The sequence below is a fragment of the Humulus lupulus genome, chromosome 8 (assembly GCF_963169125.1).
Source record: "Humulus lupulus chromosome 8, drHumLupu1.1, whole genome shotgun sequence".
NCBI lineage: Eukaryota > Viridiplantae > Streptophyta > Magnoliopsida > Rosales > Cannabaceae > Humulus > Humulus lupulus.
This window is the reverse complement of record NC_084800.1, coordinates 95,711,474-95,723,565: the sequence shown is the minus strand read 5'-3', so window position 1 is coordinate 95,723,565 and position 12,092 is coordinate 95,711,474. Positions and strand designations below refer to the sequence as shown.

General features: G+C 43.5%; 1 protein-coding gene across 1 annotated transcript; it reads left to right on the top strand.

Annotated features, from left to right (window-relative positions):
* The first annotated feature begins 253 nt into the window (after positions 1–253).
* On the top strand, positions 254–11,411 carry LOC133795843 (uncharacterized). Its single transcript, XM_062233298.1, has 5 exons — positions 254–436; positions 557–729; positions 10,159–10,255; positions 10,561–10,767; positions 10,923–11,411. The coding sequence occupies exons 1-5, from the start codon at positions 254–256 to the stop codon at positions 11,409–11,411; spliced, it is 1,149 nt and encodes a 382-aa protein (XP_062089282.1).
* Positions 11,412–12,092: the final 681 nt, after the last annotated feature.

Sequence of the window (12,092 nt, the reverse complement as noted above, 5' to 3'; positions counted from 1 at the left end):
CTTCTCACATCTTTCTCCACTATCGAATAGCCAGGTCATCAGCCGCGGACTGTTTGAAGTCCTCATCGTAAGTGTGTTTCTTCTTTTTTCTTTAATCAAACAACACTTTCTTTAATAGCCCCTGACTGGTTTACTTTTCTTTTTCTGTACGGAGGGTATCCTCACCATAGGACACAGCTGGTACCGAGCTGAGGAGACCGAGGCCATTTTTGCTGAGGAGATCAAGGATTTCGAGACCATATATATCGAGCAAATGAAGGCGGCTGAGGCCAAACATGCGGAAGAGATTAAGGCGGTCGAGTGTAGAGTTGCCGACCTGAGCGAGGAGCTGAGGAGATGCCAAGAGTCGGTGGTCAAAATAACTGCTGCCAAGGAGAAGTTTAAGGAGGCTTCGGAGATTAACTTCAAAGAGGCCACCAAACTCCAAGATGACCTGGTGATCAGCCGAAAGGAAACCGCTAAGCTGGATGAACGAATTAAACTACTCGAGGGAACCAACTCTCGCAATCTGGAGAAGTTCAAAGGATTGACTTTCAACTGCTTCTACTTGTTCTAGAAGAACAACCCAGAGGCAAACTTTGACTACCTTCCCGAGCAGGTAAAGCAGGTTGAACTGGCAAAGTTTGCCGCCCGTCTGGCAGAGGAACAGAAAGCTCAGGAGTCCCCTGAAATCTCCTTTGCGACTGGAACCGAAGCCGCTGAAGAGGATGCAGGGACCACCATCGACCAGTAATCCCAACCAGATCCTCCTGTTGCTCCGTGATATATTTATATATATATATATATTTGTAACTGGAACATGCGAACTACGGTTCGCAATGTTAAGACAATTTTGTTGCTCAAGGCAGCTATCCTTTTATTTTATTAATTTACAACCGAGCAATAACTGCTTGCAGTGTAAAACATTTCATTTTTTTATTATAATATTTTCTATTATTATAACATATGTTCGTATGACCGAACTTAGCATAGCACTTTGTTTTGATTTTTCAAAATTTAATAATTTGGCAAGAATAACTGGATGCACATAGTTCCTTTTATTTCTCATAATAAATGGACAAAATCATGTCTGTATGAGTGATCAAAAATTGATCTTACACTTGTAAGCGACCAGTCAGATAATTGACTAGCCCTTGTTCATAAACTTGTAAAAAGTAAAAGTAATACAAGCCAATTCTTTAAAAATAAATGTTTATTGATAATACTTGCGCATGTGTTCTCCATTCTAATAGCGAGGAATGAGATATCCATTTAAGCGAGCAAGTTTATATGTGCCAGGTTGAAAAAAAAATTCAATCTGATACGAACCTTCCCAGTTTGGCCCGAGCACTCTGACAGCTTGGTCATGAGTGTTAAGGAAAGCTCTTCTAAGTACCAAATCTCCCACGTTAAACTTTCTTTGCTGGTAAGCTGCTACTTGAAGCTGAGCTTGCTCGCATCTTTCATCGACCAAGTCTAAGGACTCCATCAATAATTGATTATTAGCGCTTTGATCGTATGTCAGCCTTCTATGTGATGGTGGGTTGAGCTCAACAGGCAACATGGCTTCATACCCATAAGCCAAGGAAAATGGAGTATGGCATGTTGCTGTTTGATGGGATGTTCTATGCGACCAAAGTACTTCGAGTAATTGCTTTGGCCATGCGCCTTTTGCTTCTTTGAGTCTTTTCTTTAGTGTGTCCTTTAGAGTCTTATTGATAGCTTCAACTTGTCCATTTTCTTGCGGATGAGCTACTGATGAAAAACTTTTTATAATCCCATGCCTCTCACATAAATCAGTGAAAAGGTCACTGTCAAATTGTGTGTCATTATCCAAGACAATTTTCCTTGGCGGCCCATATCGACACACTATGTTTTTTACAAAAAAGTCCAAAACTTTCTTGGTCGTTATTGTTGCCAGTGGCCCAGCTTCCACCCACTTTGTAAAGTAGTCAACAGCAACTACTGCATATTTGACATTCCCTTTTCCTGTAGGTAAAGACCCGATCAGATCAATCCCCCATTTTGCGAATGGCCACAGGCTTTGCATCTGTTTGACCTCATTTGGGGCTGCTCATGGTATCTTGGAGAATCTTTGACACTTGTCACATTTCGAACGAAATCCATAGAGTCCTCATTCATGGTAGGCCAGAAACACCGTTGCCTTAAGATCTTTTTCGACAAACTCTTCCCCCCCAACGTGATCTCCACAGAAGCCTTCATGGACTTCTTGCATTATCTCCTTGGCTTTCTCCTTAGAAACTCATAGCAACAAAGGCATCGAGTACCCCCTTCTATACAAAATTACGTTGACCAGAATAAATCGAGTCGATTGCCTCTGAAGCGTCCTCACCTTGTTTTTTTCTGCTGGAAGCAATCCCTGCTCAAGTTATTCAGCGATGGGCATCATCCATGTGTCTGTCGCTTGGATCATTAGTGAAGACTCTTCTTCTTGAATGCTTGGTATCGACAGGCGTTCAACTGACACTATGTTCAAGGTGGCTGCATCTTTTGCGCTTACTAACTTGGCCAAGGCATCAACATTTGAATTCTGATCGCGAGGCACTTGTTGAAGAGTATACTTTTCAAACTACGCCAATAAGTATTTTTCTTTGTTCAAATAAGCCACCATCTTAAGACCCCTAGCTTGATACTCTCCCCTAATCTGGATAACCACTAGCTAGGAATCGCTATAAATTTCTAGTGACTTTGTATCCATGTCTTTGGCTAGTCTTAATCCTGCGAGCAGAGCTTCGTATTCGACTTCATTATTGGACGATGTAAAGTTGAATATGATTGCACAATGGAACCGATGTCCTTCGGGTGTGATTAAGATCAAACCCGCTCCTGCATTATGCTCATTGGAAGATCCATCTACGAACAACTTCCAAGAAGGAGTTTGATTTTGACTTATCATTTCTTCCATCAGTTCGCTAATTGGGATCCCGGTGAATTCTGCGACAAAGTCTCCTAGAGCTTGTCCTTTCACAGCTGCTCGTGGAGAATAAGAAATGTTGAACTGTCCAAGTTCGACTGCCCATTTTAACAACCGACCAGCGGCTTCTAGTTTCTGCAAGACTTGCCGTAATGGCTAGCCGGTGAGCACCACGATAGGGTGAGCTTGAAAGTAAGGTCACATCTTCCTTGAGGCCAGAATCAAGCTATAGGCTAACCTTTCAATGGGTGGATACCATAATTCTGCTCCCACTAACCTCTTGCTCACATAATATACTCTTTTCTGAACATTGTCTTCTTCTTTGATCAAAACAGCACTAGCAGCATACTCGGTGACTGCCAAATAGATGAACAAAGTTTCTTTTTCAATCGGTTTAGACAAGATTGGTGGTTGTGACATGTGGGACTTCAACGCTTGAAAAGCATGCTCGCACTTTTCTGTCCATTCAAAGTTCTTGTTTCCCGTGAGTATATTGATAAATGGGACACTTGTTCTTTGACTTGGATATGAATCTACTCAGGGCGGCGATCCTCCCAGTTAGGCTTTGAACATCTTTAATCTTGGCAGGAGACTGCATCTCGATCAGGGCCTGAATCTTTTCGGGATTAGCTTCGATTCCTCACGAGTTTACTATGAATCCCAAAAATTTCCCTAATCCAACGCCAAAGGAACACTTAAGGGGATTTAGCTTCATCTGATATCTGTTCAAGATGTTAAAGCATTTTCGAAGGTCCTCGATGTGTTCTTTTGTTTTCTTTGACTTAACCAGCATGTCATTGACATATACTTCCATACTGACGCCGATCAGTTCTTTGAACATATGGTTGACCAGTCACTGGTAGGTCGCACCAGTGTTTTTCAAACCGAAGGGCATTTCTTTGTAGCAGTACAGCCCTGTATCTGTTCGAAAGCTAGTGTGATCCTCATCAGGTGGATGCATACTAATTTGATTGTACCCAGAGTATGCGTCCATGAATGATAAAATCCCATGCCCTGATGTAGCATCGACCAGTTACGCGATCCTTGGAAGTGGGAAACAATCCACGCACGTCCTCCACTTGCCATTCGACTTAGGAACCAGTATGGGATTAGAGACCCAAGATGGATAAAATTCTACCCTTATGAATCTGTTTTCCTTCAGCTTCTCGACTTCATCTTTTACAGCCTTCGATCTATCTTTGTCGAGAAGCCTTCTTTTTTGTTGTATAGGTGGAAATTTTTTGTCTATATTCAAGACATGGCTGATCACTGCTGGGTCTATCCCAACCATATCTTTATGCAACCAGACGAACACCTTTTGGTTCTCCTTCAAAAATTCTACCAGTTTATTTTTTGTTGTTGTCTCTAAGTTTTTACCGACTTTCACAACCCTGGTCGGATCTTCTTCTTCTAGTTGGACCTCCTCAAGGTCCTCCACGGGTCCAACATTTTCTTCAAAATCCCCAAAGCGAGGATCTAAGTCTCTATCCTCACTTTGAGCAACACCCTATTTGGTGACCTGTTCACCTGATTGGGCTTGTACTTCATTTGCCATCAGCAACCTTTTCTCGGCCTTTTCCCCCGATCCGCCTCTTTTTTCCTTGGTGATCGAGGAATTATAACACTCTCGCGCTTCTCGTTGGTTTCCCAACACACATCCCACTCCTGCGTTAGTTGGAAACTTCATGGCCAAGTGCTAGACTGAGGTCACGGCTCGCAGGTCGACTAGGATAGGCCTTCCAATCACAGCATTATATGCAGAAGGACAATCAACTACTATGAAAGCAGTGAGTAATGTCCTAATCGCAGGTGCAGCTCCTACTGTGACTGGAAGCTTGATTCACCCGGTTTGTGCGAGCCCTTCGTCAGAACAACCATTAATGGTTTGGTTTCATGGCTCCAAATCTTGCGCTGACAATTTCATCCTTTCTAGTAAAGATTTATATAGGATGTTGACTAAGCTTCCGGTATCCACTAACACTCGCTTGACCATCATGTTGGCAATCTAGACGTCCACGACCAGAGGATCTGAATGGGGAAATCGAATATGCTGAGCGTCAAGCTCGAAGAAGGTTATTAATTCTTCTTATGTTCGAGCTTTTTTGGGAGTTTGCTCCTCTATGTTCAACATTTCAATGTCCTGATCGTGACGTAAGGTTCGAGCATATCTTTGCCTCACCTTTCCACTATCACCTACTATGTGTGGTCCTCCATAGATGTTCAACAATGCACCAACAACTGGAGCTGGTTGTGGAGGAGACGAGCGTTGGCGTACAGGTGCCTGCTCGTTGCCTCCTTGAGCCTCTCGCTGAGAACCTCCAGCTATTCGCACATACCTCCTCAGGTGTTCTTGTCTAATGAGGAAATCAATCTCATACCTGAGCTGGTTGTACTCGTTGGTGTCATGGCCATAACGACAAAACTTGGTAGTATCTCTCTTGGATATGTCCTTCTTGATTGGGGCTGGTCGCCTTAAGGGAACAGTAGTGTGAATGGCCTGGTACACCTCCGCTCAGCTATCAACTAGGGTCGTATAATTGGTGAACCTCAGCTCATATCTATTTTGTTTTGGGTGTTTGTTATCAGATGTCATTGGCTCGTGGTTCACCCTATTCCCCCCATTCTTCCCGTTATTTTTGCCATTGACATTGGTCTTCCCAGACTCATTTACGGCTTTGGTGAGAGATTCTTTTGGGCCCTAGTCGTCTGTAGGAGACTTCCCTTCATTGGCGATGGCCTCCTCAAGCTTGATGTACATGTCTACTCGTTCCAGAAATTCCTGAGTACTCTTAACTCCATTCTTCTGCAAACTATTCCAAAGAGATGAGTGGCGTCGTACCCCAGCAATAAGAGCCATCATCTTCCTTTCACCCCCAACTGTCTTGGCCCCAACAGCTGCTCGCATAAGGCGTTGAACATACCCTTTAGGGTTTCTCCTTCCTTCTGATGGATTTCAACCAGCTGATTGGCCTCAATTGGATGTACCCGACCAGCATAGAACTGTCCATAAAACTCCTTTACAAACATTTCCCAAGAGACTATACTGGTCGGAGGGAATTTAAAAAACCACTCCTGAGCAGTTCGAATAAAGTTGCTGGAAAAATTTTCCACCGAGCATCGTCTGACACCTTCTGGATGTCCATCTATATCTCAAATTTGTTAACGTGAGACAAAGGATCTTCTAATCCAGTGAAGTTGGGCAAGACCGACATTTTGAATTTGCTTGGAGTCTCTACCATTGCGATTCTTTGCACAAATGGAGTGCCCTTTCTCTGATCAAATTCAATATGAGATGTTTGGTTCCCAACTAGTTGTTGGATGACCTGATTTAAAGCATCGAGCTGGGCCTGTACAGCATCTGGTACTATTGGAGCAACCGACGCTGGGGGGAAATACTCGACGTGTCTTTCCCTTCTATCAATGAGGACATCCCTCAAATCTTCCCCCCTACGCCTTTGTTCGCTCGTGCCCAATCGATCAAAGAAGTCCGGCTACTTAGATTTCCCCCCAGCATTTTGGCTTCCTGGTCGGTTCTCCCTTGGCGGAGGGTTCTGCTCTTCACCCCTTTCTTCTCGCTGCCGACCAGCATTCCTCCTGCTAGAATCCACCTCATTATAGTTATGGCCATCTCTAAATTGGGACCGATGACGGTGTGACCTGCTATTCATACTATTTCCCTCTCTCCCCGCTAGAATGTCTCGATAGGTAGGTGGAGGCCTGCGTTGGTCGGTAGGTCCCCAGACATTATTATGTCGTGGAATACCCCTGACCGTAGAGCCTGATTCCATCTACCTTCTACTCGCAGAAGGACATTGTTCTCTGCTCGGGGGGTTCTGTTCCTCAGCCGTCTGGCATCTTGGGCTTTTAGGACGCTGCCTGGCCCTATTTTGCCTTTCCTGTTGGGGATTATCTTAATCAGCATGAGAGGGTGGCTGTTGCTCAGGATCCCAAAACAGAATCTCCTATTCAGCAATAGGGGGTTGCTCCACCCTCTGAGGGTTTGCCAACTGTGGCGGATTATGGTGATGTTGGGGATGATCTGATTGTGGATTTTGCTGTGGGTGAGTACTAGGTGGTTGATCCGGTTGGGAGGCAGGTGCAGGCTGTCCTCGGGCCAACTGAATGGATTTCTCTAGGGCGGCAATGGTATCCCTTTGCCAACGGTCCATGTCAGCCTGCCGCTCATTCAGCTCTTGGCGTTGCCTATCAATCTCCCTTTGTTGCAACACCATTGTTTCAGCCACATTCTCTTGATTAGCCCTTAAATTGGCTAATTCTTCTTGTAGCACAATCAGAGTCATTCTCAAATTTTTAGCATCCATCTCCTCCTCTTCCAATTCCACTTGCGGCTAGAGGAGGTTGGGTTGGCGCATTCCCGAAGGTTTGCTCAGTTTTCCTAGTTGTTTTCGCCATTTTTCTTCTTGGAGGCCTTAAGTTCAAGCTCTCAATGAAAGCAACAAAATGTTGACCCTTGATTTGGTCAACGACGCAGAGTCAAGTAAAATGATTAAAATGAGATGAATTCAAGACAAAGAGATAAATGACACAAAGATTTATAGTGGTTCTGCCCCAAAGATGGTAATGACCTACGTCTACTTAGTGTTCTTATTAATGTATGAAAACTAATGATCAGTAAACTAGGGTTTACCGAGTTTCACAAGCTTAACAAAAGATACAAAGTATTGCGTAAAATAATAATTCTCTCTCTCCAGAGCCCCCCCCCCCCCCCCCCCAAAAAAAAAAAAAAGATCTCCCAAATGAGCCCTTTTAGTCTTATTTATAGGCTCAAGGATCTCCTTATGGGCCGGTGGGCCTTGATTACATTTAATACAAGCGTATCTAAAAAAATAATGAAAATTACAATTATCACATAAATGCGAGATTACATATCTATATAAAAAAATATCTGATATACTGCGACCAGCCTGGTCATCCATAAAATATGCCTTCTACCGAGTGAATTCTATTATGATCGATGGTCAACCAGAACGTACCCACTTAAATAGTCACGCGCATCCCACATGCGTATTGGACTTGCCACATCATTAGATGAATCTTTTTTGGGTAAACAGATTGTATTAAATTAATATTTTCGAATAGGAAATATTGCGGCCAAAATTATTAAGTAGTTCAAAAGATTGCACTTAAAATCACTAAGTAATTTTTTTGGTGGCAAAAGTCAGGAAGTTGTCTGAAAGATTGCACTTAAGTCATTAAGTAGTTTTTTGGGCGGCAAAAGTCAGTAAGTAGTCTAAAATGTTGTACTTAAGTCACTAAATAGTTGTTTTTGTTGCAAAAGTCACATAATGTTCATTTAAAATTAAATAATGTTCATGTTATAACTTTTCATTTTTTTTATTTGTAAAATAAATTTGAAATAATTTTTCAATGTTAGAATGATATATTTTTATGTTTTTATTAATTAATTAAAATTGAGATAAAATTAGTATAAAATATGACTTCTGCAACTAAAAAACTACTTAGTGACTTAAGTATAATATTTCAAATTACTTACTAACTTTTTCCACCAAAAAATCTCTTTAATGGTTTAATTGCAACCTTTCAGCCTACTTATTGACTATTGCCGCCAAAAAACTACTTAGTGACTTAAGTGAAACTTTTCAGACTACTTAATGATTTTCGCCACAAATTTCCCATTAGGATAAATAAAATTTGGATGCTCAACACCACAATATATATGAGTTCAAAATTTAATTTTTTTTTAAAAAAATTGATTTATTTTATAAAACAAAGTTAAATTTTTGAACTCATAGGCTAAAAGGTTCCACACAAAGGTACGAAGTTGCAGGATTTGAAGCAGAGCAATATCTCAGCAAACTGAAGCACCCTCTTGCCTTGAAGCACATCATGAAACACTACGGGATCGGAGAGGAGTTCTTAGTGCGCCTTTGTTGAGAAAGAGGGCACATCATATTGTGCACGTCTTCAAGACGTGGAGTTAATCCCACCTGATGGTTGGAGCTGCCTTACCACTACATCAGTACTTTGTTAACTTCTTGAAGTATGTGGGGATTATCCTATTCCAACTATCCCCTAATGGATATAGGGTCCTCGCTAGAATGTATGTCCTGTATTGGATGAGGAATTGGCCAGAGCATTCTCCAGCGGAGGTTTTGTACTTCTACCGCTTCCATACCATGTCGAGGAAGAAGCAGAGTGACCTCGACGGGTACTACGCCTTAATGAAGTATGCACATCCCAAATTGGTATACAAGGCTCCTCACCACAACGAGAGCCATGTGCTATTACAAGGACCATTTCTTTTTCACCAATGGTTTCCCGACACAGACCAATCCTACCCATGTACTCGAGTTCTCTAGGGTTGGTGAGTATCTTCACGTCTGAGCTTTGTATTTTTCCCGTTTTCATAACTCGTCAAATACATAATAGTTTTTGTAATATTGGCCTTTACGCCGAACTCCCTACGTCCAGGTGTACGAAGATCACCTACAGAAGATGAAGGGTCTTCCAGACATATAGTTGGAACTGAGCCATCTAGTCACGGAGGAGAACCTGAGGGCTGTGGGCCTTCTCTAAGCAAGGCAATGTATTAACACTAAGGACTTGACCAAATATAGAAATTCCAACAAGTCACGCACACTAGCTTCCTGCCACATCAACTACATTGATGGTCGAACCATCAAGATATTCAACCAACGACTTCTTGAGGAGCGGTTTGAGAATGCTCAAGCTGTCCGAGCAGCTCAAGAAGCTTGGGAAGACCAGGAACTCGAGGAGGAGCTCCAGGCGGGGATAGAGTGTTTGTCCCTTGACCAAGGTTAATCTTCTATTACTGTTTATAATGCTAGAAAATTAGGAGACGGTGTAAGTCCTAATCACATGTTGGTCTCTCCCTCACTCCTCCGATGTGGGCTTACATCGCACCGCCCCTGGATTGCTGAAGAATTCCAAGACTACCAGAACTTGATCGATGTGTACCTCCACCACTCGAGCAGGCAACTACCCCCGTGGGGATTTGTGCCCCTAGATGACATGACGTCCATCCATGCAGACTGGTTTTGTCAGTATGAGACCAATGCTACCTAGGAGATGGGAAGACTCGTTATAGTGTTCGCACGCGCAGTTCTTCACCTGGAGGAGTTGCGTTGTGGTGGGGCTTCCGAGAAGCCCATGTGCTCTCGGCTCGCGTCTTTTAATTTCTATCTGCTATTATCTCTTTATTTTATTCTACAATTGCTAACTGACTATCTATTTTTGTGTAGAAAAATGGGGTTGGTTGATATCGCTCGTTTATCCCTTGGACATAGAGTGAGTCCAAGTGAGCCTTCTGTTGGAGGATCTCAGCAGCCTCGGGAGGAGGTGATACCTCCTCCTCCAACGAAGCGGAAACAGATCTCCTCCCCCCATGAGAAGGTTCCCTGAGCAGAGGACACACCCGTATATGAAATTTCATCTTCACACTTTCTAGCTATCTAAGATACTCCAGAAGTGGAAAGCTAGGAACTGGAAAACCAACCCCGCCTCTTGGTGTATCCAGAGAAATATGAAGGGGCAATGCTCGAGCATTTTTAAGCGATGCTTGAGCACTTTGAGGAAAGGATGGAGGAGGGCAATAAGGCGTTGCATGAGATCACTAAGGCTCTTCTCCATCTGAAACCTCCCAGGGAAAGGCTAGTGAAAGCTCCCATAGGTTGCGTGGAGTGGAGACCTTATTTTCCGCCAAGCTTGGGCATGTGGTTGCTCCACTAGCAGCAGAACCTCTCCAAAGAGTTAGCTCAACAATGTGTGAGCTAACTGTCCACAACTTCGCCCAACTGGGTGATAGTAACGAGGTGTCCCTTGTCGCCTCCTGCCAATATGCCACTATTCGGGTAAGCTAACTCTTTCCACCAACTATCCCTTTCCTATTGTGTTGTGATACAAACTGATCAATTAATTGCACTGAATCTCAGTCGGCACTGGCCTGCCAACACCTTGGAGACATTATGATGGAGAAATCCTACGAACATCAATAAGCCTAGTCTAGGGTGGTGGCACTGAAGGAGAAAGTGAGGGTGCCCCCGAAGGAGCTGACCTGCCTACGAACATCACTGGAGATGGAGCATCCCAAGCACTCGAGGAAGCGGTTGTGAAGGCAGCTGAAGAGCTCCAACCTGCCAAGGATGAGGCCCGGAGAGCCAAAGAGGAGGCTTCTAAGGCCACAAAGGATGTTTTGCGAGCCATAGAGGAGGCACCTAAAGCTTGTGGTGAGACCACAAAGGCACTCGACAAAGCCCGGGCTAGCAAAGACATGGTTGTCCAAGCCGTGGAGAAGACCAAGTCTCTCCAGTGGAAAGTGGAGGTCCTCAAGAAGGAGGCCGACACCATTGCGGAGAACACATTCTATGTGGCCTGGTTCCATAATCGGGAGATGGACTTGGAGTTCACCAAAGAATCTGACAAGACTCGCTTGCTTTTTGAGGAGCGCTTGCGGGCGACAAAGGTTGTCGAAGCTGCCAATGTCGCGACCACATAAGTTGGCGTAGCTCTGGAGACAGACCCCATCATCAACATCATCGAAGAAGTCCCTCTCAGCAGGGTTTACTCCGCACGTCTTTAGTTCAAAAGTTTCTAGGCCTGAGTGCCCTATCTTTTCTTGGGGTATAAACAATTGTCTGCTCGAGCCCCCAAGCACAACTGTGTTAACCTAATTTCTTAGAATGATTTTTGTTTGCCCTATTTACTTGCCTTCTTTACTTTTCTACTTAACACATTTTTAATAGCGTTTAGTAATACTGCAAATTGAACTTAAAATTGACAAGGTTTTTCTTCCAACTTTTAACGTAATGCGATATCGCGGAAAAGATCAATTTATTTATCCTAGACTTGCCCACCATACGTGGGCCTTAGTCATATGAGACTTAGGTCTTAACTGCCCTAGTTGGTACAACTTGGGACTTATGTTCGAGTCTTGGCGACTCGGGCCTTGTTTATCCCACAAGTTTTTTGGCTTTCTAACGTTTAGTGTTGCTTCACAGGCACCTAGTCCTCATAAGTAACTTCAGATTATTGAGTTTTGGCAACTTGATGCTTGTATTTGAGTCTTGGCGACTCGAGACTTGGAATACCAAAATAACTTAGGACGTTGGGAACTTATTATTATTTCAAGGGCATCTGGTGCTCGAGAAGTCACACTGAGCTCCCTAGTTTGCATGCC